Source organism: Delphinapterus leucas, chromosome 4, assembly GCF_059928025.1.
Source record: "Delphinapterus leucas isolate spDelLeu-1000000601 "Yukka" chromosome 4, BTC_Dleu_Yukka2, whole genome shotgun sequence".
In the NCBI taxonomy this organism is placed as follows: Eukaryota; Metazoa; Chordata; class Mammalia; order Artiodactyla; family Monodontidae; genus Delphinapterus; species Delphinapterus leucas.
In genome coordinates this window covers 119,178,397-119,203,258 of record NC_143132.1, presented here as the reverse complement: position 1 = coordinate 119,203,258, position 24,862 = coordinate 119,178,397, and the positions used below count along the sequence as shown (strand labels likewise).

General features: G+C 38.6%; 1 protein-coding gene across 1 annotated transcript in view; it reads left to right on the top strand.

Moving 5' to 3' along the window:
* Nucleotides 1–24,862, top strand: part of MED12L (mediator complex subunit 12L) — a 359,593-nt gene that overhangs the window by 275,566 nt on the left and 59,165 nt on the right. Inside the window, exons 32-39 of the mRNA XM_089910995.1 lie at nt 868–979; nt 3,197–3,286; nt 4,319–4,428; nt 4,620–4,755; nt 5,544–5,705; nt 7,551–7,913; nt 9,649–9,805; nt 13,143–13,354. Coding sequence (XP_089767121.1) covers nt 868–979; nt 3,197–3,286; nt 4,319–4,428; nt 4,620–4,755; nt 5,544–5,705; nt 7,551–7,913; nt 9,649–9,805; nt 13,143–13,354 — 1,342 coding nt within the window. The remainder of the gene's footprint in view (nt 1–867; nt 980–3,196; nt 3,287–4,318; nt 4,429–4,619; nt 4,756–5,543; nt 5,706–7,550; nt 7,914–9,648; nt 9,806–13,142; nt 13,355–24,862) is intronic.

Sequence of the window (24,862 nt, the reverse complement as noted above, 5' to 3'; positions counted from 1 at the left end):
ATCGCCACACTTCCCACAGGGAGCAGAGATGGTGTGTCAGAGTTTGAAGATGGCTCTTCCCAAGTGAGTCTCTCTCAGCTCTGCCGGTGTTAAGATGAAGCAGATTGAAATCTTTTGACCTCGATCTCGTTTTAAGAAATTTTCCTTTCCGGTGTGGCAAAGTCAGTTTGTCAGTATGCTTTGTCAGCTGTTCCTGGTCATGGAAGAAATACTACTAAAATGACAATTTAAAATGGATTTTTTATCAGATGTCTTAAAACCACTTTACAAGTCAAGCCTGTGGGATGTGGCAGAGCTGTGCACTAGCTCACTGGCAAGCATTCTGGTTTTGGAGTCCTCAGACCTCAGTGCGCATCTTACTTAGCTCTACCCATTCCCAGCTATTTGGTCTTGAGAAATGTGCTGAAAAACAAAGCAAGCAGAACAATTGTATAGGCCTATTTCCTGGACCCTAAAATATGAATATTGTGTAAGAGAAGTTTAAAAATTTTTCATTTTATTCTGTGTATAAAGTGATATTCCTCCTGATGTGTACCTTTAAATTCAGTTTACTGATGGAAACTACACATTCTCTTCTCCCTGCACCCCCCCGACACGCTCGTATGCAGTACGAATTAATGCTAGTTTGCAAATTCCTTCGAGGGCAAGAGAACATATTAAATTATTTAGAAGTATTACAGTGACTTTTAACCATATTAGTTAGAGATATGATTTAACTTTTCAAGTGATCCTGGCTATTTACTACTCCCCTCCCTTTTGTAACAGTAAAATAAATAAGAGCCAATAACCCGAGGGCAAGACATCAGTGTTGCACATGAAGTAATCCTTTCTTTCTAACTAGATCTGCTGTTATTACTTCCTTTGTAGTATGTCTCTTTTGAGTCAGCAACCATTCCTCTCCCTGGTCCTTACCTGCCTTAAGGGACAAGATGAACAACGAGAAGGCCTCCTAACATCTCTGCAGAATCAAGTTAACCAGGTAAAGTACAGTAGAATATTGAGCCAGGCAGGTATTTTCCTAATGGCATTCATTTGTTTTCCTTTCAAATACTGAGCTTAAACTCAAATACTGCCCTTAAAATAAGGGCACAACATGTTTTGATTAGAAGCAGGAAAACACCGTCCATGCCCCGTTCTCCTACCTGGCACTCTAGTCACCATGAGATTAACAATAGTATAATATTAATTACGTGTTGGGTGAATGTCTGTAGACTATAAAAGTAACGTTTTGCAGATTGCACATAATTTTGTCATATCTGCTCCTCTCCTGACCCTGCCTCATGGGAGAGGTCCTGGAGCAATCTGTGTTGCAGGGGACATGGCAGTACGACAAAAGGGACCTCTCTCCAGTTGCTCTGCTGGGCTTCCATGTAGCAGACAGGGTCTCAGCTTGAGCTATGTAGGTTCAGAAACTCAATTTTACTGCGAGAGCCAGACTGATGCTGGTCAAGTGCACAAGATACTCATTTATAAATCAGAAGGCATTTTGGTTCATTTACAAAGACTTTGGACTTTGCCTTTCCACCCACCAATCACAGTTCTCCTGGTCACTATTCAGAGCACTTATATTCTGTGTACCGCAAGGAAACTGAGTGATCAAAGTGGAATTAGAAAGTATAGAATGGAGCAGAGTGGGTAGATTTGGTTATATGGGATGTTTTATCGTGCGGTAGCATCTAATGGAGACCTCCCATGGGGCTGTGATTCTGTGACACCGTGTCTTCTTGTACGGTACTAGATGAACATGAACAAGACACTTAACTCATTTGGTCCCCTTGTCATCCGCTCCCTTTTGGATATGTGAGACTTATTCTCTAGACAGCAGCCAGAGTGATCCTTTTTAAGTGTAAACCACATATTTTTCCAGTGCCCAAAATGCTGCAGTGTTTCTTACTATACCTAGAATAAAACTTCCGGGTCTAGGCTTATATGGCCCTCCACGATTGGGCACTGGCTCCCACCTCTACCTTGTTTCCTGCCCGGCATGGCCTCGCTCACTCCACTCTGTACACAGAGACCACGTTACTGTTCCTTGAACTTGCCAAGCAAATTCTTATTGCAGAGCCGTTGCGTGTTTTCTCCCCTTCCCTGGAAGTTATTAACATGGCCGGTCCCTCACTTCCTCAGGTCTCTGCTCAGATGTCACCTCCTTAGTCCTCCCCCCACATCCCCCCGCCAATCACTCTCTAAAAGTAGGACCACAGTCATTCTCTATCCCCTTGCCCTGGTTTCATACCACTTGTTCCACTTATTTTTATTTGTCCTGCTATCAGAATGTCAGCTCCATGACAGCTTGTGTGTTTTGTTAACTGCCTTGTACCCTTCACCTGCCTTGGGGGAGGTTCATTCATATCTTTTAATGATATTTAGGAAGTGCTCTCCTTTTACCATGAGGTGTACCTACAAGTCATCTCTTGGGCTCAGTTACTTCTGCACATGACTCATTTCAGCTCTTTTGAGATGATTCTCATTAGGTGCCCTATTTCAGAGCATGGCAGTATGGGTTTGTTTGGGATGTTTTTGCTTGTATCATCTGATTCTGGGTGTTCCCCACTTGTGGTCTGCCTTCGCTAAGCAACCCTTCCCTTCCCAACATTTGTCTGAATCAGTGAGGAAGCAGTTACTTAATAAATTGATATGCCACTGATGTCCAATATGTCATATTTTTCAAAATAGGTTACAATATCTTTATCAAGGAAGACAAGTTTGTAAACTAGCAAGCCTTCAATGAAACGTCAGAATAATACTTTTGCTAGGATTCACAGCATGTCCCTAGAAATATAGGACAAGACTGATATAAAATGTAATTCTATCTGTCTTTATCTTTATACTTATCTTTATAAGACCAGTTTAATGATACATTTTTAAAATAATCTTTATTTTTGTTAATGCTTAACTTGATGACCCTCTATAGCATTTTCTAAGACTCAGTAACAGGATCTGTAATTAGATACGATTTTTCTTAACAGGGTATGTAATTAGATACCAAACAAAGAAATAGCCAGACTTCTGTCTGCCTGGAGGAGGGGGAGGAAAGCAAAATTTTATTTTGCCCCTTGGTTTTTAATTTATTAAACTAAGAAGTTGTTTTTGACTGTCAGTAAAAAAAGCTCAATTTAACTTTAAATATGAGAAAAATCAAATTTAACAGGGAAAACAAGTTTTGGGGGTTGTTTTCATTCATCTTCTGATTTAGATTTTAAGTAATTGGAGAGAAGAACGGTACCAGGATGACATAAAAGCACGACAGATGATGCACGAGGCATTGCAGCTCCGCCTAAATTTGGTAAGAGACGCTGCTAGTGTTTTCCCTTCATTACACTTATCTAAATGTGAAAATAACTCCAGCTTTCCACTCCTGCTGTGGTCACAGTTTCCATTACAAGGTGAGGCCTGCTGTTTGCTCTCTCTACTACTTCCTTGTCTCTCAAACCTTCTGTCGTCCTGGCCACTGTCCTTTCTGTCTGGTCTGGCTTCTGGACAACAGTAGGTATTTTAGGCATTGGGTTGCCCTCTGCACCTCACCCTCAGTGAATCTCTCTCTCTTTTCCATTTGTGCCAAGAGTAGGTCTTAGAGAACGACTAATTTGAGGTGTGTTAGCTTTTACCATACTTGCTCAAAAACTGTATTAAAACGTCCTTTAAGGCAAAATTTTATCAAACTTTCCATCAAATTGGTCATAAAGACAAATCCCCACAGGGAGGTTTTATAGAAGTTTAAAATTCCTTGGCCACTGCACATTCCTTTGACTTTTCCTTTTCTCAGTGTACAGCCCAGATAAAAGCTACTCTGGAAGATGGCTGGCCTGATATTTGAAATTAATTCCTGCGCGTGAACAAGCAGTCCTGGGGGCTTGTCTTTACTTCTCTGTTACTGGGTATTTCCAAGTGTTATTATGACAACAGGCTTAGATTCAATAGTAACTGACAACACAAAGTTGTAGATAATTGAGTCACGCGGTTTTGAGCTATTCAGCTTTAATTAGATGAAAATTACGTCATGAAACTGGATATCATGAAATTTAGGGACAAAAGAAAGCTAATTATACTAGTATGTAATTCATGTTGATGACATGTCTACACTAGAGTACCCCTTTCTTTCTTTTTTTTTTTGGAATGACCCGTTCCTGTTCTAATGGAACCAAAAAGAGTAGCAAATATATAGCTAGGTGAGAGAGAAGACAAGATAATCCATAAACTAGAGCACCTTTTAAAAGAAATGTTTAAACCAATCAAAATTTGGTTGCATAAAGTGGCGAGGGTGGTATTTTCTCTGTAACACCGTGCATATTTTTTCATTGTATTTTTTATGTGCAAGGTGGGAGGAATGTTTGACACAGTGCAGAGAAGCACCCAGTGGACGACAGATTGGGCCCTTCTTCTCCTTCAGATCATTACTTCTGGAACCGTCGACATGCACACTAACAAGTATGTTCTTATTCATTTCACACTGATTTTGCTGCATGCGTGGGTAGTGAAGGCTTTGATATACTGACTACAAATTCTGTCACATCGTATTCGGTACCACTAATAATTCTGTGCCTTAAATAAAAATGCTCAGTTATTTAAGAGTGTCTTGGTTTTGCTTTAAGGTGCAAATGCTTTCTTTCTCCTCCTAGTGAATTATTCACAACAGTGCTTGACATGCTGGGTGTTTTAATCAATGGAACGTTGGCCTCTGACCTATCAAACGCATCCCCAGGGGGATCTGAAGAGAACAAACGCGCATACATGAACTTAGTAAAGAAACTGAAAGTAAGCTTGTGACCTGCTTATATTGTGGGTTCTCATTGTTTATGGATTTGTTATTTAGTGCATGTCATCTTATCACTCCTTAAATTAGATATTATTTATTGCATTCAACTTAATGTAATGTGATTATTTTGCTATTTGCTTTACCTCAGCTTCCCAGTACCCAAAAGTTATAAGTATATATAACTTGGAGATTTTTCTTAAAACAATTATATTCATAAAACATTTAATTTCTTAAGGAACTTTAGAAATCCCTTATCAAATGTATAACCAAAATGCCAACGTTAGATTTAGGATAATTTGGCCTTCGACTGGCAGCATGCTGTTGAAAAATAAACATTTGCATTGATATTTCTAAGTTCGATTCATTTGAGCAGCCACTAACACAGTCTTTGAAATAAAGTGCAAACAAACAATGCAGGAAAAAAAGTTAACATACCCGATGACCTTACTAATAAAATAACCAATGGTTACCTTGAGGTCTGACCCTGGATTGGGGAGTGTGTTCCGTGCTGCAGCTCCTGCCTTCTGGTTGCAAATGCTACTCTGGATTTTTGTCATTTCAGCACTCTGATGTGTGTTGTGTAACCAGGGTGTCCTTATATGTGTTCTATTTTCTACTTAAATAGAAGAAATGAAACATCCTCACCATTCTCAATGAAAGCTGCCCCATAGACCATCTTCAAGGTTAAAGAACATTCCAGCTATAAAAAAGGAAATGGAACTTCCTTCTTGTTAACTTTTGCCTTTGTTGTAATTTCTGTCTTACTTCTCTGTCCCTTTTTTTTTAGAAAGAGCTGGGAGACAAGCGGTCAGAAAGTATTGACAAAGTTCGACAGTTGCTACCTTTGCCAAAACAGACATGTGATGTCATCACTTGTGAACCTATGGGCTCCTTGATTGACACAAAAGGAAACAAAATTGCTGGATTCGACTCTATAGACAAAAAACAGGCAAGAGTAAATGTTTGTTTCTTATATATAAAAATGCATGAACTTACAAAGACAAAATGCATTTTCTTGTCTTCCTGTAGGGCATGTAAAACATCTTAACTTTATTGTTTCTTGATTTTTTAAAACATATCCTTGTCATTTAAATGCAACGGTTATTGGCATTATCATACAGATAATGATCTTTGAAGATCTTCATTTAAAACTGTTCCTGAATTTAAGTGAATTTCTGAAGCCCACCAAGGGAAAAGTAAGTAAAACCTCAATGTAAAAAAAAAAAAAAAAAAAAAAAAAGCAAAGATGGGGTTTGATTTTACTGCAGAATTGGAAACAGAATACGTTTAATAGATGAGAAAGTTTTTATTGGTAAAGTCTTCATGTAGTAATTGTTTTGAGTAAACAAATTTTTTTAAAGTGATGGCACTTTATTTCCTTATCAACTGAACAATATTTAATGAACACTTGATTTATATAAGATACTAAACGTGGTTCTCTAAAATATGAGAAGAGTGGTCAGTTACTCTTTCAATGAACACTGAGCAGCCACAGATTTCTGAGATCACAGGGATGAAAGACAGAGTTCCTACCCTTAAGAGGAAGTAGATGATCACAGTGTGGTGAGATTTGTGTGTCCTGGTACGGAGTGCTAGGGGAAGCTGAGAAGGGACCAACACATTCAGATGTGGGGTAGGTAGTCAGAACAGGACCCTTAGGAAAATCGACGCTTGAATCATTTTGGAGGATTAAGAGTCAGCCAGGAGTGAAGGCAGAGTGTGGTACAGGCACAGGGAAGTGTTTGTGCAAAGGCATGAGAGACTGTCGCTTATAGGCAAGATGCAGCGCTGCAGTAAATCAGAGCGCCCTGAGTGCTGGTACCCGCACGGTTTGTGGAGAGAGGCAAGGCTAGAGTCAGGGGCAGGTTGAGTTCGCCGTGCTGGTGGGCTCTCCAGTGGTGACACATTTGGGTACATGGTCTTGGCACCCAGGAAAGAGGTCTAATGTCAAGACAGATATTAGGAAACAGTCAAAATACAGATGGTAAGTGAGCCTTGGTTTTGGATGAAGCCACCGTGGAAGAGTATGTGTAGCTTTGGAACGGGAGCATTCATAAGTTATTCAAAGTAACTTGAGCAGTTATTTTCAGGGTCACGTGGAAGAAAAATTTTTTCCGATTGGTGTGCCAGGGAAAGGACCAAGGGACAGTGCCAATTACTGTTAATTAAAAAATAAGAAACTTTTATTTTCAGAAACAGAATAACATTTCTTCTTCTACACTCAGTAGAGATAAGCTTGAATTGAAGGTCTTTATTTGTACCTGTTGGTGCAAGTTAATTCTGTAATAATATTACTTAACTATTCAGAGACTGCCCAAGTAAGTACCTGAAAGGTGCCTGTATTGAATCAAGTCCAACCCAATTAGGGGTTGACTATAACTTGACTCCTAAGTTTTGTTTTATCTTAAAAGCAATAGATTCCAAAGGTTTACGGTTCAGTATAGTAAGATCACCTTTGCAGTGTTTTTTAGAAATTTTTTTTTTTGCTAAAAAAAAAAAACTAAATGGAAAAAAATGCCATTTACAGTAAAATCTACTGTACTGTCTGGTGTCACAGCCTGAACAGTGTCATCTAAAGGACCATAGAACTGGAGTTAAAGGTCTGGATTGTAGCCGCCGCTCTCAGTGACCTAGTGTCAGCCTGGACTCATCACTTAGCCCGTCTGCCTTGTGCTAGAGTTCACTAAGGCCCCCACGAGGCAGAAAGTTCTCTGAATCCATGTCCCAAGCAAGCCTGGCCTCCGAATCAGGCAAACATCTGAGCATGTGGTCATAGCGCACTATTTCACCACAGGGCCTCCAGGTCTCCACGAAGCAGAAGGTGTCCCCATGGGATTTGCTTGAGGGTCAGAAGAACCCAGCTCCCCTGTCCTGGGCCTGGTTCGGGACTGTCCGAGTGGACCGGAAGGTCATCAAGTACGAGGAACAGCATCACCTCCTCCTGTATCACACACACCCCATGCCCAAGCCCCGAAGTTACTACCTCGAGCCGCTGCCCCTGCCCCCTGAGGAGGAAGAGGAAGGGCCTACATCTCCCATCTCTCAGGAACCGGAGAGGAAATCAGCTGAGCTGTCAGATCAAGGAAAAACCACAACAGATGAAGAGAAGAAGACAAAGGGAAGGAAGCGCAAGACGAAATCCAGCTCGAGAGTTGACGTGAGTACGGGAAGTAGAGAGAGGTCTTGGGCACGTTAACGTCTCCTAGCAGATTTACTAGTTCCTGAATTATATCCCTAAGAAACATTCCTAGGCGCAGTGTCAGCCTATTTGTAAGCTGTCCTGACGGCTCAGATGTTATCAACAGAACCTCCTCTACTTTTCATAACTTTGTTTAATTTTAGGCTTCAATTGTGAATAATATGAATATTTCACTGTCTCACAATTTCTCAAATTTGAAACTTGAATTTTTTGACCTATAAAATCTCATCCTCGTACATATTTTTATTATGAGGTGTCTAAAATATTTTTTGTATTTTGGGCAGTTGATAGCTATAGTAAATTAACATAGAAAAGTCTTTGTTTTCCCTAGATAAAACCCCATCTGATCTATCTAATAGGATGATTCTGAGATCTCCTAGTTTACTGTTTCCGTCTTACTCTCCTTTATATTCTACTTTTTACCGTATTTTCAGACTTTATAAGAAGTAAAATAAACGTAATTTGAAACAGTTTTACTGCTTGTTTCCCTGTTAGCCTTCCCTACCTAGAGCAACCTTTTCTGAAAAAAACAGACATCTGTGAGATGGTAACTTAGAAATAATTTTATAGAATTAACATGTAAAATAGCTTTCCATTTAAACTCACCTGAAGATATTTGAGAGGGAATTTGTGACATTTTTCTATAAAATTCGAGAGCGTTCTTGTTGTCCAGTGGAAGAAATATTCACAAGTTGTTGTTCAGTCATCATGACTAATTATTGGTACTGTTCACCTGGTTCGAAACCAAAACATTTTTTCCTAGCTGATAGCTTGGTGATTAATATTATTCTAGAAATGACCGCCATCGCTTTTGGATGCCACTTGAATGCCAGTGCCCTCTTCTCGTGTAGCCTTCCTACCAATATCCCTCTGTTCTGAAAAAGGTCCAGACTGTTTTAATAAGGTTCAGACTGCCACTCCCCCGAGTCTGGGTCTCCTAGCCTGTCTATCCACATGGATGCATTTCTCTCCTTTTCAGATGCTTTAAAAGACCTCAGACTCATCTCATTCCCCAGGTGCATCCTGGTCATGTCCCTTTCTCCCATACTTTTCCTGAAGCTGCCTCTTTTCAATCGGGTATATTGCAGGGAACTGAGCTTTTATTTTTCCTTTCATCCTTCAGGGCTAGAGAAGGAGGAATTGAGGCATTCAGGTGTGATCCTTAGAGGCTTTGCAGTTGCTCCAAGGAAGAGAAAGCCCTGGGCAAGAAGTGTGGTGAGGGGCGGAAGGGGACAAGATGGAAGGGGAATCTACTTCTTTAGAGTGCTGTACTGAAAGTTGGAACTAAGACACTGTCTAGGCTGGAGACTGGTTCTGAAGTACTGTGGGCCTTTCCGGCTAATTCTCATCCAGGTACAAGGTATCAGGAAAGCCTTGTAAGATGCAGTGAGCGGGAGATTCAACCACTAAAGACACTTTCTCGGCTGTGGGTGATGGTCAATACTGGTGTTCTAAATGTGCTTTTAGTATTTTAAACAGAGTGCAGAAGAGTTCCTTTTTCAACTTCCCCTACGGTAGCCATGTACATTTTAAGTCAAGGAAGAGTTTTAATTTAAATGAGTGTTTTGCAGAGAATATGCTGACTGCTGGGATAGGAGCTCTCTCAAATAATGTGATAGGAGGAATTTGCGTTAATTATCTTTGTGGCGTGTGGAGTTAAGTGACTGTTTTTTTCTTTAACCCTGTGTTGAAGGAGTATCCACAGAGCAACATGTACCGAGTGCCTCCCAACTACTCACCCGTCTCCTCCCAGATGATGCATCACCCACAGTCCACCTTGTGGGGCTACAACCTCGTGGGCCAGCCCCAGCAGCCCGGCCTTTTCCTTCAGAGCCAGGCTCTCACTCCAGGTATGTGAAGACGGTGCGTAGTCAGGGGACTCCGAGGTGAGAAATAGCTTGGGGTTCTCTTTGCTTTTAAACTGAAACCTCCACACAACTTGCACGTTTCCAGAAGTGAGCGCTCAGTGGACATGTCTGTAATTCCCTCCACTCAAGGTGTTTTTTCCTTCTTCTAAAATTTCAGTTTCAGTGACTAGTTCATGTGTCGCTTTTGGAATTTTCATCCAATGTCAGAAGGAGATTAGCCACTGATGCACATCTCAGCTATAAGATAAAAAGTTGATAAAGTTTTGTGTTGTGAAATTTGCGTGTACTTTTATCAGATATAATCCTTACCAGCATTTTGAATTATTAGACACTATTATAGTGTCTTTTATTGTTTCCTCATGTTATAACTTTTAAATTGTTTATACCACAAAGGATCTCAGAAGTTTGGTGCAGCAAATAGATATCAGTAAGAAATCCTACCATATTCACAGTAAATGTTAGTATTGCTTTGATTCAAGCCCAAGTAGATTTTATATCTAGAATAAAGATTTTTCTGAATAAAGAAGTCTCTTAATTAGAAATGAATTTAATTTTTTCTTTCTAAATGAAAGTTTGCCTGTTTCTGCGAAACAGTTTATTTTGAGATCTCAACCTGCATTTTGTTAGGATGTGACATTCTAACAAATAATAATTTTTCCTTATTGTGTTCTGTATTATATTGTGATTTTTATTGTAATTGGAGTATGACATTTTGATTCTTGGCTTCCAGTAGGGGAGAATCCATATTTTGTCCTCTGAACCTGTGGTTAAGAGAGCTGGTCTGGGAGTTACAGTTCTGCTTCAACTCTGGCTCTACCACCCTCTTACTGTATCATCTCCACCATGTCTTAGCTTCTCTGTGCCTCAGCCTGATCATCTGTAAAGTGGATGTGCTAACATACACCCTCATAGTGTGGGTGATTCAGTTATCCATTCAACAAAATGTATTGAGCTTCATTCATCGTGTGCCAGATACAGTTTTAGTTGTTAGGGTATTGGTAGTAAGCAAAATGGATGAAAATGCTCATTCTTTCTTTGGAGGATGAAATAAGTTTTATATTACATACACAGACGAACACACGTATATAATTTAAAGTGAGTTTTTAAAAATATAGCACTTAGAGGATAGCCTGACACAACAGACAGGTTCAGTAAGTGATCTTAACATATCCTACCTCAGGGCTTTTGCACGTGCTGGCCCCTGCCTGGAGTGGGCTCCCTCAGATATCTGCGTGCTCACTGCCTGCTTCCTTTGGGTTGAGGCCTGCACTGACCACCCTGTTTTAAACTGTAAACCACACCCTTTCCCTGGCCCCTCTGCTCCCCTCCTCTTCCTTCAGTTTCTTTCTAGCATCGGCACTTGTTTATAGGCTCTATCTATATTTTACTTACTTCCTGGTTTATTATCTGCCTTCTCCAGAATGTAAGCTCCGTGAGGGCAGGTATTTTTTCTCATGGCTCACTATAGTATGCCCAGAACTTAGAGCAGTGTCTGGCTTGTAGTGGGGTCTTAAAAATAGGTTATTGAGTGAATAGAATGTAGACGACAAAAGAAAGAACAGACTAGGCAGTGGTAAATGTGGAAAATAATAAGGGCTCATCCTCTCTTTTGACTTTCTCTCTTTAATTCCAAAGTCCTTGTGAATTTAAGCATTTTTAAACTTTTTAGATAGTGAAATCAAACACAAGGACTGTCTATAAATTGAAGGCTAAGTATTTTAAAAGGCACATTACCCTTTTCCCCCTTGAATACTGTAAAAGGTGTTTATAAGTTGAGGAACTTTAGGTATTAGGTAAGTCTTAGGTATCATGACATGTAAGAAAAAGAATTGAAGAAGGCAATTAATTATGAGGATTTTACGTGTGTGAATTAATAGATTTTCATAAAGTTTTAAATCCTATGGAGTTGAGGAAGAGTATGTATCGTCTGCTTGCATTCATACATTCTTAAAAATGCAAAACAGTGCCCTCCCCCCCAACACACACACACACACACACACACACACACACACACACACACACACACATATATACATCTTTAGCAATCTCTCTCATGTATACACTCCAGGATGGTAAAGTTATAAGGAAATGCATGTGAATAATAAAGAGCATTTGGTGAGAGGTGGGGAGAAAATTAATTCGGTAAGACTATACAGAGGGCTTCAGTGTATTTATTATATCTTATTTCTTTAGCTGACTCAGAGGTATAAGATTATAGAAAAGTGAGGGAAATTAGAAGTAGATCATAGTCTAATCTTTAAAAAATGTCTCTTACTTATAAAATGAGTCAATAAAGTTGTATTAGTACATTTCCAGTTCTTGCTTCAACAAAAGTTACCTTTTGTCATGTTACTCAAATTGACCTCCCACTTTTTTCCCAAATGTTCTTCAAATGCTGCTGAATGACTTCGTAAATCATATTGCTGATTGTGACGCTGAGTCTTAAAAAGAATGTGGGTTTTCCCAGTGATCAGTGTTGAAATGTTTGTTTCCATCATACAAGTTGGTTTAAAGAAAAAATATAACATTTGTAAGGTATTTATATAGAAGTTTTCTTATTCACCTACATTCAGGAATATAAACTATCTGGTGAGTGAAGGATTGGCACCTACTTGAAGCCAGTAAATGTTGAAAATTTTTTTTCCTCTTAAAGGTATTTGGCATATTATATATGCAAATATGTTAAGGTTTTCATTTGTTTTTTTAAGCTATAATTAATGTTTCTTGTTTATTTGACTTCCACCCTTCAAAAAAGATGTGTTTTGTCTTTAGAATCACGGTATTTGAAGCTTCCGAGCATTTCAGGTTTTTAAAGTTTTGTCATGCTTCTCTACCGAAAAACAGGCATTTTTATTTTGCTGTGGTAAAGAAGCTTAAATACCATGAACTTCGAAAGGGTTTAAAATTACAAAAGGGTCTCTATGCCTGGCTTAGCACACTTGATAAAATACCCCACGAAGGCAATACATTTTGTGCAAGTAACGTGTCCCCGGGGCGCCTCGCATAATTTAAAACCCACATGATTCTGAACTTGTGCCAGTGACTCTGCATCTCGGGGCGTTTCACTTTACCAACCAAAGTGGGCCCTCTGTGAAGTCATTCCAATATTATCATTCACTAGACGTCACCCTCCCCATCGTTTGGAATTTATGCAACTCTTAGGGATCTTTGATATTTGTAGAGGGCGGGGCAGTGCCCTACTTCCCACTAAGCTCCTCAAGTGAGGCTCAGGGGGTGAGACTCCTGTGTTTTAATAAAGTAAGGAAGACCTATCGCGTTAACATGCGCAGAAAGCCCTTCCTTCCGGTTGCTTTTGTAGGTGGCTCCAGGCTGGACCCCGCGGGCTCCTTTGTCCCCACCAATACCAAGCAAGCTCTGTCCAACATGCTGCAGCGGCGCTCGGGGGCCGTGATGCAGCCGCCCTCCCTTCACGCCATCACGTCGCAGCAGCAGTTGATACAGATGAAGCTTCTACAGCAGCAGCAGCAGCAGCGGCTCCTCAGGCAAGCCCAGACGCGACCTTTCCAACAGGTTTGTCCCGACCAGCGGTGTCCTCCTCCACGTTTCATTAGCGTCTCTAGCTCGGGATGAGAGTGGGGACGTGACAGATCCTTGCTGCACGTGCACGCCTGTTTACCTGTGCGAGCGAGTGCACGTGGATCTCCCTCGCACAGGTTGATACATGCTTCTCCCCCCTTGTATTTTACTATTATCGTGGATCAAATAAGAACTTGAAATGTCTTAGGGTCATTCAAAGTATGCCTCAAAACAAAAAGAAGAGCTAATGATGTTCTAGTCACTTGGAAGCTGCAGGACTTTTATCCTTGAAGGGACCTTCTCTGAGCACTCATTCCCTATTATAGTTATCACCATATTCCGTACTCCTTTTAGCTCTACTTTCACGTATTATTATTTGATGTATTACTTTGAGGTTGTAGCTCTGAAGCCCTGATGTTTCCTACGTTTTCTCCTACAGTGCCCTGTACTGCACAGACTCTGTTTTCAGTATATACTTCACAAGATCTACAGTAGGCAAAGAATACATACACTACAAGTGACAGTCAGTATATGGATATCTTTAACTCTTGACTTATATTATTTCTATTTTTATGCCCTATAACCCCATTTTCTATAAATTTTAAAATGATAGTGATTGTTTAACATTGGTGGAAGTCACACGAAACTTAGTATAGACTCATAAATAACCCACCAATCTGTACAGATATGTTAAAGTAAAAAGAGGGAGGTGAGAATGTGACTTTTTCTTCCAGTTTCTGTACACTTTTTGTGTTTTCCAGTTTTTCTTAGAACAGTTGCACTAGGGTGATGCTGACGATAGCCGCTAACACGATGAGAGCACGCACTTTTTGCCAAAACGCTTCTGAGAACTTTAATGTATTGATTGTCTTAGATCTCTTAGCAACCCTTGAGTGAGGTACTTTATGATCCTCAAAGGAAGTAGCCAGTCTACAAGTGTATCCTGCTCTAAGAACAACCACAGATTTTCAAATTAGCAAGGAATTCTAACGCTTTTAAAAATATTCTTTGTATTTTGAGTAACTTTCTAGACGTATCTCCATTGTACAACTTGTGGCACTTCTGCATGAAGTCCACTTAGTGATTTTGGGGATGGGAGTGGTAGGGCTAGTTATGCAGTCTTAAAAATGGTTCTTTTCCTTTTTTTAATTTATTATTTTTTTCTAACCTGTGTTATAAGAAGGACAGGAGAGAGGAATCTAGTTTGAACCACATGAGAATACAAACAACAGTCACTACATGCTTGTCTCCCCCTGAGCTCTCAGGGATTTTTGATCACTCAAACTCCCTGGGTGTCAGGAAACACGGGCCTAAGTTACTTCTTACACAGAAGTGATGAAGATTTGATTAAAATCCTTAAGAAGCCTTGATTTTTCTCTAAATAAGCAGCATGTTTGGAGTCATTTAAAACCTCAGTGGGATTTTAGCTCTTCTTGGGGATGAACGAAAATAAGTTACATCACTGTTTCAAATCCTTATCAAGAAAAAATTTACTGGAAGTCGAATAATTCTTCTACTAGAATGAATTCAGTTCCCTTTTAAAGTAATTTAAGCCTAAGTAAAATTTACCTTCCAATAAGAAATGTTTATTTTTTCCTATCTACCTTTTTATCACAAGGTAGAATTTGACTTATTAATAGCCCACTTTCAATCTATTACTGCTGGATTCAGTTTTGAATGTCTCTAATTGGGCAGGAGCTCACTGTGTCATTTATAGGTGAAACACCTGTCCTCAGAAGTTCACTTCCTGACACAAGCCATGACAAGCTATTTCCCCTAAAGCAAAAAAAAAAATTTTTTTTAAAGGGGATTCAATAGAATAATCTTCACGTATTCAGAAATATCCTTGCATGTTTGGAGAAGGTAGACTTACGACCTAAAACGTCGCTGTAGGACACCATTACTCACAACACTCAAAAATACCTGACTCTATTCTTTCATACCATCTAGGGTTGTACTGCTGGTACCAATAGGAATTAACTGATAATGCATTCTTTTTTTTAACTGATTCTTTTGTAGCAACTCTGTCACATGTTGGATTTTTCTTTTCTTTCCTTTTATCTTGCTTTTTTTTTTTTTTTTTTCTCAACTTCGTAACAGTGATTGTACTGGCATACCTTGTTTTACTGTGCTTTTGCTTTGTGGCACTTCACAGATATTACACTTCTTACAAATTGAAGGGTTGTGGTAACCCTGCATTGAGCAAGTCTCGGCACTGTTTCTCCAACAGTATTTGCTGACTTTGTGTCTCTGTGTTACATTTTGGTAGTACTTGCAATATTTCAGACTTTTTTATTATTATATTTGTTATGGTGATCTGTGATCAGTGATCTTTGATGTTATTACTATGACTCACTGGAGGATCAGATGATGGTTAGCATTTTTTAGCAATGAAGTATTTTTTAAAATTAAAATGTACTTTTTAAAAGACATAATACTATTGCACACTTACTAGACTACAGTATAATTTAAACATAGCCTTTATATGCACTGGGAAACCAAAAACTTCAAGTGACTCTCTTTATCGAGGCATTCGCTTTATTGCGGTGGTCTAGAACCAAATCCGCAGTATCTCCAAGGTGTGCCTGTATAATAGTCACCTCTCCTTCTCCCCCATATTCTTTCTTTAACTGTTGAAACTTGCTTTAGAGTTTCTGAAGGGCTTTCAGAAGCAGACATGTTTTTTTCTCCCTCACCATTCTTGAAGTGTTGGATAATTGAGAAAAATAGAATTCTGTAAAGGAAGAGAAATGCATACGTGGTGCAGTCACAGGATGGAGTGGTCCTCCGTAGAGTAGATGAGACTTGTATGTAGCATCTGCTAGAGTGCCTGCACCGAGGAGGTTCTGAGGGAAATGTTAGCCCCTTTCCTCTCTCCCAGTAGATCATGGATTAGTATACCTAGAATCTAGCTAAATATGGTATCGTGGCACAAAAAAATTCTCCTCATGGTAATCTTTAAAAATCTAGAATAAAGGCAGAATTATATGGAATATAAGGGCTATTGATACAATGTTTTCATATATGATTCTGGATGCAATTCGTTGTTTTTCTAGTAAGCACTGACCCGTATCCTTCATAGTAAGAAGTGTTGATTCAGATTTTGGCAATAGCATCTTCTCGGGTTAAACGCACACACAGAATGCGATTCTCTCTAGCTACATACAAACTTGTGGGGGGTTTTTTTCTTTCAGTTTTTGGCTTCTTATAGAGAAGATGAAATAGGTATCATTTTCCTCCTTATCCTACAAATTTTCTAATTACAGAATCCATTTTCTTAAATGTAACAAACATGTTGGAGAATTTCAAATTACTTAACTTTCAAAACTTACCTTGGAATTGTAGCAGCTGCTTTTAAAGACTGACCAGTTGCTCCAAGCCTTGGATGTGACTCTAGCTTCTCAGGCTGGTTGTACAGTGACCCCCCGGCTGGCCCCCTCTTCTTAGGTCAGGCATTGGGTCTTATAATACTTTGTATCATCTTTCCACCTACTGAGCAGAGGATAGAAATCTATGAGATGTTTATTGAATGAATTCATGTTTTGAGCAGCTATTTCCAGAACCCTGGAGTTCCTTAGTAGCCTTGAGCCTTAGCAACCTGATTTTTATCCACAGACTCATCTCGTACCTCTTCCTCTGAGTGCTTCCAGAAACTTCTCCCAACAGCAACCTCTGCTCTGGTTGTTTTGAAAACCTAGATGGGGCAGAGAGGGCACACATTCCTGAATTCTGGATACATCTCAGACCTTGCAGAGTCCCCTTAGCCTCTTTACATGTAATGGACAGAGTTGATGTGTGTAGGAAGATCTAGCCTTAGATGGTGCACAATGAAAACTAGAGAACCATTATAGAATAATTCTGATTCTGCTGCAGACTGAATATCAGCTTCAGTTGGTCATGAAATTTTCTGTTATGAACCACCTTATATTTCCTTAGGAATGTATCAATAGTGTCTAGAAAACAGGTGCTAAATAGCATGGATATTGTTAGGTATTGTTAACCAAATTATTTGATGTAGTGACTGTTATTATAATCAGGTGTATTTTCTTACAGCTTTAGTGCACATTAACATGCACAAAGATGTTAGGTGAGGAAACTTGTTGTCATTTTTCTCAGTTGTAGTCTTCATCCAAGGAAGTAGAAATTCTCTCCCCCTCCATTCCTTACTCAGTGTCCCTTATTTAAATGGGACGCAGTATAGTGATTTTGTCACCTTTCTGTGCCTCAGAGGCTCATCTATAAAATGGAGCTAATGCAACATTTACTCCACAGGGTTCTTGTGAAATTAATGATTTAACGTCTGTAACAGCCCTTAGAACAGTGGCTGGCTTATAGTATGTGCTTTACTTGTATAATTACATTAATTGTCCCTAATATGATTGGTGTTCAGTGGCCACCAGTAGAAGAGACCAAGAAAAAGGAATGTTGAATATTGTTTAGTTTTCCTAATAGCCATTTTGGTTTCTTAGAGCAGTATGTTTTTACCATCTAAATTCTGTGATACAAACTTTAGAGGAACTGATTCCAGTTTCACTGTTAAAAATATCACTGTAATATTTTATTTTCCACATATCCCATGAGAACTATCATAAAATAGAGAATGCTGGTTATAATAATGCCAAATGCTGCTTAAATTGTTTTTCAGTCACCTTTTTCTTGTATCTAATATTTTTCTTCTGACACAAGGTAATTTCTTCCCCTCCCCCGCCCCCCCCCCCACCTTATCAGTATTCTAGAGAAGGGGCTTTTGAAGGGAATCTTAAGTTTTGATACAGGAAGAGAACTTAATTTTGTGCCTTGATTTATGATATCACTTTATCCTGATTTCTCCCTTTCAATGCACAAAATCATCTTGTGTTCTTTGTAATAATCAGTGCTAGACAGTTTATTTTGAGAGACCAGTGAAAGATAAAAGATAGGTTTAGCTTAATTTGATTGAGACACATTTGGAAGAAAGCAATTGATTGTTGGCTACAGATAATGAATCATAAGGATTTTCATTATATTAAAGAGGAAGATTTCTGACAGACAGAAATGATGTGCTCAGTTATAGCTGGTGGTTACTGGTAAGAACACTTGGTTATCTAACCATGGAGCAGGTGCCGTCACTGTGTATCCAAATAAAGGAATTAAGTAACTTAATGAAAGAACACTGACTGAGTCAGAGCCTTCCAGAGTTGTCAGCTCCTTGGCAAAAGTGTCTCTGTAACATCCTGAAAGCATGCCTCTTGGATTGATGAAGCTCATTTAAGTTGAGCAGCCATCCTTTTTGGTCTGGTAATTGATCTACCTTCTGGATATGGTATCACCTTGGCATATCTGTTTCCTTCCTTTTGCTCTTTCCCTCCTACTCACTCTTTAGCAGTGTTTTTCAAACGTACAAGAATAGACAATAATAAAGCAAACACTGATGTACTTACCACCTAGCTTTATTAAATAACAATGTTCGGCCACATTTGCTCTAGATCATTCTTTTATTACATAAAACTTTACAGACATGGATGAGGCCCCTTGTCTCATAAAGAAAAAGAGGTAATCACTATCATGAATTCCATGTTTTTCTTTCTTATGAATGTCTTTTATATTTTTACTACATATTTTTGCATCCATGGACATAAACATTATATAGTATTACTTTCAGATTTGAAACTTTACATTATGATAGTCTCACACAGGTATTTTTGTACTGTTTTGTAACTTTTTTGTTTTGACTAATTTTTAATTATATCTACTTTGTTTTACTTGGTTTTATGTATTTGCTTGTCCTGGTTGGATACTCTTCCATTATGAGTATTAACATTTATCCATTCTGTTGATGATCATTTCAGTTATTTCCAATTGTTTGTTACTGTTAACCGTGCTACGGTAGACATTTTTGTCCGTGTCTTCTGCACGTGCCGAGTTGTAGGGTACATACGTGGAAGTGGAAATGCGGATTTAATTTCCAGAGTGGTGGTGATTCCCGTCGGTTATAAATGAGCGTTTTCTTTCCTTCACATCCTCCACTAACCCTTGATATTGTCAGACCTTAATTTCCTCATTCAGAGCAGGCGAAATCGTGTTGCGTTACATCATTTTAACTTGCATTTTCTTATTACCTGTGAGTTTAGGCATGTTTTATAACTTTACCAGCAATTTAAGTTTTCCCTTCTGTAATTTTCCTGATTCTATAATTTGAGCATATTTTCAAACTAATTTGGTTCTTAGTTGGTAAAGTTGTACAAAAGAGACTTGTTGAAACAAATCTTGAGTTTTGACAAGAATCTTTAATGCATTGACTCAGAGAAGTACAATTTTCATACATCTCAGTGACAAAATGAACTTAGGAGGACAAAAAACACTGAGCTAGTAACTATGTCCTAAACCCTGTCATTTTGTTCCTTGGGTGGAAACCATGTCCAGGAAAGTAGATGCTCTGCTTATTACTTAATAGCTGGTATTTCGCTGTTTACTTGAATGATAAGGAAGGCACCCATGTCGTTTGCTGACATTATGACTGTGCAACTATCGTGATCTCGTAGATAGTGTACACAGCTTGATGTTTATGAACGGGGAGAAGATAGGGGTAGAGGGCTGAGAGAGTGAACCACTAATACAGAGGTGGTAGTTGGATATAAAGACAAATGAATAGATGCAATGAATTATGTACCTACCCCTAAAATGGTGACAACAGATATTATTTGCTTGGGAAATTCCTCCTATGATTTCTCGTTCTTAGTATAGTAAAATACTTTTATTTTTTCCATTAGGGTTATGAATTTTTTTGCCTCATCTCTATTTCTGAAATTCAGTGAACAGAAAAATTTTAATGTCTCAGACTAAGTGTCACTTAGAATTCATTCATAAAGATGATTAAGCAAGGGGATCATTGACCTGAGAAACAGGAATATTTTTCCCCAGCATATAGTTCCCTTTTTCTAAGTTAGACTCCCTGTTAGCGTGTAAGCACCAGTGGCACTATGAATATTTGTTGTCTATGTTGCTTGATTGAACGTGTGGTTAAACTGATGCTCTGTTTTCATTTGCATTTACTGGGGATGGAGCTATCTAATGACATCCTCCAATAATATATGACTTGTTCACTTAATGTCTTGTGTGTTTCATGTGACCCAAATGTCCTGAGCGCTTCTCCCCCGGCTCTGGGCTGGGAAGGACTTGGGCGCTCTTTTGCTTACACCGAGGTGCCAGCATCCCTTAGTTTCGGGAAGTCATCTGGGTCTGATAGCTCCCCTACTTCTTGTATGTCCCTGTTCAACCTCCAGGATGTGCTATTCCATTGTATGACTATTGCCGTATTATTTATCTGTGTCCCAGCCTATGGTGGTATTGTTTGGCATATAAATTAATATGAACTCTTAGGGCCTGGGTTTTTTAAGTCTTGACTCCCTGAAACATTGTTTTAAAATGAACTAATTCTTATGTATTTTGGCTACCCACATCATTAGGCTAAACAATCTTATCTGTATTGTCTGCCGTTTTCTTGCTGTCCCCTTTCTGTAGGACTTCTGTAACTCTGCTGTCTCCCTTCTGGAAGACTTTGACAACATAATGGTAACACCCCTTCTGTCTGTCATTCCTTTTACTTTCTTTTTTTTTTTTTCTTTAAGTAAACTTTTATAGCATTATTCTTTGAACATCAGAATGAGAAGCAGATTATTCCCCTCTAGCTGGTAATTATTATAGTCTTCATTTCACTGTTACTCGGCTTATGTTTGAGACTGTAACACAGAATCATGAATGCATTGACCATGTTCACTTTAACGGAATTTATTTCTGAAAGTTGTCCCCTTTGATTGCCTCATGATTTTCATCATATACGTGTATGGTATCGAAACCAGTGGACGTTCATGGCCTGGGCTTGGGAACATAGGCCAGTTCGTGTACCTTCATCTCAGTCCCAGTTTTGAACCCATCTGTTCCCGAGCTCTCGCTTCTCTCTGCGATAACTCACCTCATTAGTAGAGGAACGCATGGCATGCTGACTCACAGGCCAATGCAAGATAATGAAAACTGTGGTTATGAAACATGCCCTTCTCATCACATCCCACTCACTGGTTCTTCCTAAATTCTCAACAGAACGCATCATCTCTATTTTCTTTCCGGTATGGAGAAGGTGTTTTTTTTGAGCATAGGTCTTGTGCATGCATGTCATAAGACTTCATCTCTACTGCTTTGCCTGGGCTAGCGAAGAATGCATGTTTTGCATTAAATTACTTATAGGTTTCTGTATCAGCTAGCCAACCCACAACATAACCCCAAGAAGCATTAGAATAAAAAAGAGCACACATCTCAGATGTGAATGTAAGTCAACTCGTTTCACTGCCAATTTAATGGGTAACATTTTCTATACATTGGTGAAAATATCCTTAATGGCATGTACAAGCTTTGAAAATATCTCAGTTATGAAATACTGCCATATAGGCAATTTCTTTAATAGTTCTTTCAACAAAGGAACGTTTGGAGACTTTTCTGAAGGCAATCAATTTTTCTATCAATTTTTCTTGACACTTGTACAGAGAGCAGGCGAGGTTTTTGTTTTTAAAAAAACTTGAATTAAACGATCAAATTTAAAAATATCTTTCAGGTAGCTTATGTTTGCTGTAGGGCATTTATTGTTCAGATGATAATGTAATTTGAACAGAATATAATTTGCATCTGCCATTGATTTTACTTTTTAAAAAAATAGACACAATATTTTGTTCATCAGGTATTTAAAGTCAAAAGGTTATGTGATCTATATATTCATTCAAATAAATGGAAATGTGTATCTATATCTTTGCTGTCCTTTTCACCATTCTTATTTTTCTTTAATATTCTCCAATATCAGGAATTTAATGAATGTGTATGTATACTCAACCAATCAATATGTTATATTCCTCCTTTATGGGCATGTTAACAGAATATATTGTAAAGGTTCATTATTGTATGAGGTGTGTTTATTTCAAAATGCATCAGGTTGTTCCAGCAGTTAATGTTACTGTTAATCGATTGCCAACCAAGTTATATTTGATGGAAAGCTTTATAAAAGAATTAAGCATAACTGGTCAACAGGACCTCTTTGAATTATAGAATTTTCTGTGTATCTATTGTCTGCAATCAAAATACACCGGTATAATGTGACGACCAAAACTTGGGGTTCACGCCATTTGTTGTTTAACCTTGGGCACCATTACCCAGTACCTTCCAAACCAGTCGTCACAAGCAAAACCCTTTTTGCTAGTTGACTCATAAAACATTACCCACTGGTTTTCATTGGGTGACTTTTATTATTATTCCTAAATCAGCATTTTCAGAAACAGAGTCACAAAATCTGGTTGTGGTTTTTCAGGCACAACTTGTCTCTCTACTTGCAACCCTTAAACACTATTGGAAAGTTACTAAATAAGGATTTGAAAAAAACTCATTACTAGTGAATTGAGTGGATAGAAGATCCCTGATTCTGAAATGCTGCTGATTGTAACTGTCTGCTAATTGGAGCTGTAACCAATTCTCCTTTAGAAAGAGACCCTCACATTTTCTCAGTTGACTGAGAGAGTGAACTAATGAAGAGAACAAGACCCAGAAGATTGAAAATTATCTTTGAGGATGATTTATCAAAAATTTTTTTAACTTACTGGATCTATTCATTTCAAATTATGCAAGAGGTTTTGAGTCTACATCTCTTTGAGCTCAGATGCTTCTCTTGTCTAATTAAAAATAAAGCAGTAAGAGAGAGAATTGTTCTTATAAAGACCAGGAAGATGAGTCAGTATTGAACAGCACAGCTTTTTAAAAAGTTTTTAGGAAGTGGAAATTTTAGAAAATATAATAGGTTTCTGTTTCTTACCCAGAGGCAAGCCTAAAGCAAAATGTATAAAAACAAACGAGAGAGACCACATGTAGGAATTTACCCTGGGTAGCAATGTAGAGATGGGTTCACGTAGCTATCAGAATTTCCCAGTTAACTGTGGCTCACTCTCTTAGCACGTGTAAGTTGGGTACCTGAGCCAGGGGAGCTGGAGCCGGAGCACAGTGTGGCCCCTGGCTAGACACAGATATTCCCTCAGAAACCAGCCTCCTTTACAACCACAAAAGTGTGAAGTTAATGTTGCCTCTGATTGTTGCAGTTAAGCAGAATAAATCAAGAGGGGCAACTGAGCTACTCTCCAGGTATTAATGAAGGCAGAAAGAAGAAATCATTAGAATGACAGATGCTAAAAATTAAATTAAAAAGTGAGTTTTCAAAACAAAAGATGGTACTTAAAAATATGGGGCAATTGGAAAGCACTTGGTAAACTAATTTATCCTGAAATATAAATCTCAGTTTACCTCTGGAACTCTTGCTTAACAGATAAACTAAGTTAAATCTTAGATCTTAGGTTTCCTCAATAGATATTTATAGAGCACTTACTATATGCCAGACACAGTGCTAGGAACTGATTTAAAAAAAAAAAAGTCAAAGCTTAGATAGTTTTCAGAAAATAACAGATAAGTGGATTATGTACGACGCAGGCGACCGTAAGTCACAATTTGCCAGGCATGGTCTCACTTTGCCCCCGTTCTCCTGGCCTGTCCCAGTTCGGATGATACATTATATAGTCCCTTCCTGAATGCAGCAAAACCATCCCTACTAACATTTTAAGACTCTTACTATATTTAGTTTTCTTACCTATTCCCGCATTATGATCCTCGTTTAGCATCTGTAAAATCTTTCAAGTTACTAAAGAACTTCTTGGTCATTCATTCCTTACTCAACAGATTGAACTGTTTCTACAAATTGAAATAATTTGTTCCTGTCATTATTCTGGGAAAACCAGAGAGCAGGAGGAGGTCATTTCCGTTTGGGAGAAGAGATGGGTATTTTTCACTGAGGGCAAATATGACGATAGAAGCCCTTGGCGAGCGCTGCTGGCCAACGTGAGGTGTTTGTGATTTCCTCAGGGAGGGTATTGAATGTTAGAACCCTTACCTACTGTACTTAAGTAGCGAGTTGCGGGGTGGGGGGGGGAGGAATGGTGATGGGAGGGAATATAGTCTATTTACAAATAAATAGTTTACCTTTAGACTAAAAATGGTTCACTGAAGAGTACATGAATTTTAGAGTGTAAAACTGATTTGAAAATTTTCACCCCTTTCTCCTTGCTTTTTCTTCAAAGTTATAGTGTTTTTCCTTGAATGTTAATTTTGTGATTTTTAAAAATGTACGTTTTTAATTCGTATTTCTTAAATTTCCAAAATCTCAACTGTTCTTTGTCAATAAAAGAGTGTTGCCCAGTAACTCAGATCCACCACCACATATAAGTCATAGTTTGTTTCCTAAGGTTCTTCAACAAGCAAAGGAAGAGTAAAGAGTTAAAAAACATCTGTTTTATGTATCCGCATGCCTCTGTCACAGGCACATGGCATCTTGTTTCCCTCCAAGGCAAAAAAGGGCGTGGGTGTTTTAGACTACTTAGGGATCTCAAGATTCTAACTCACAGAAATAATTCATTTTTCTTTTCTTCTGTAAAAATGATAATATAC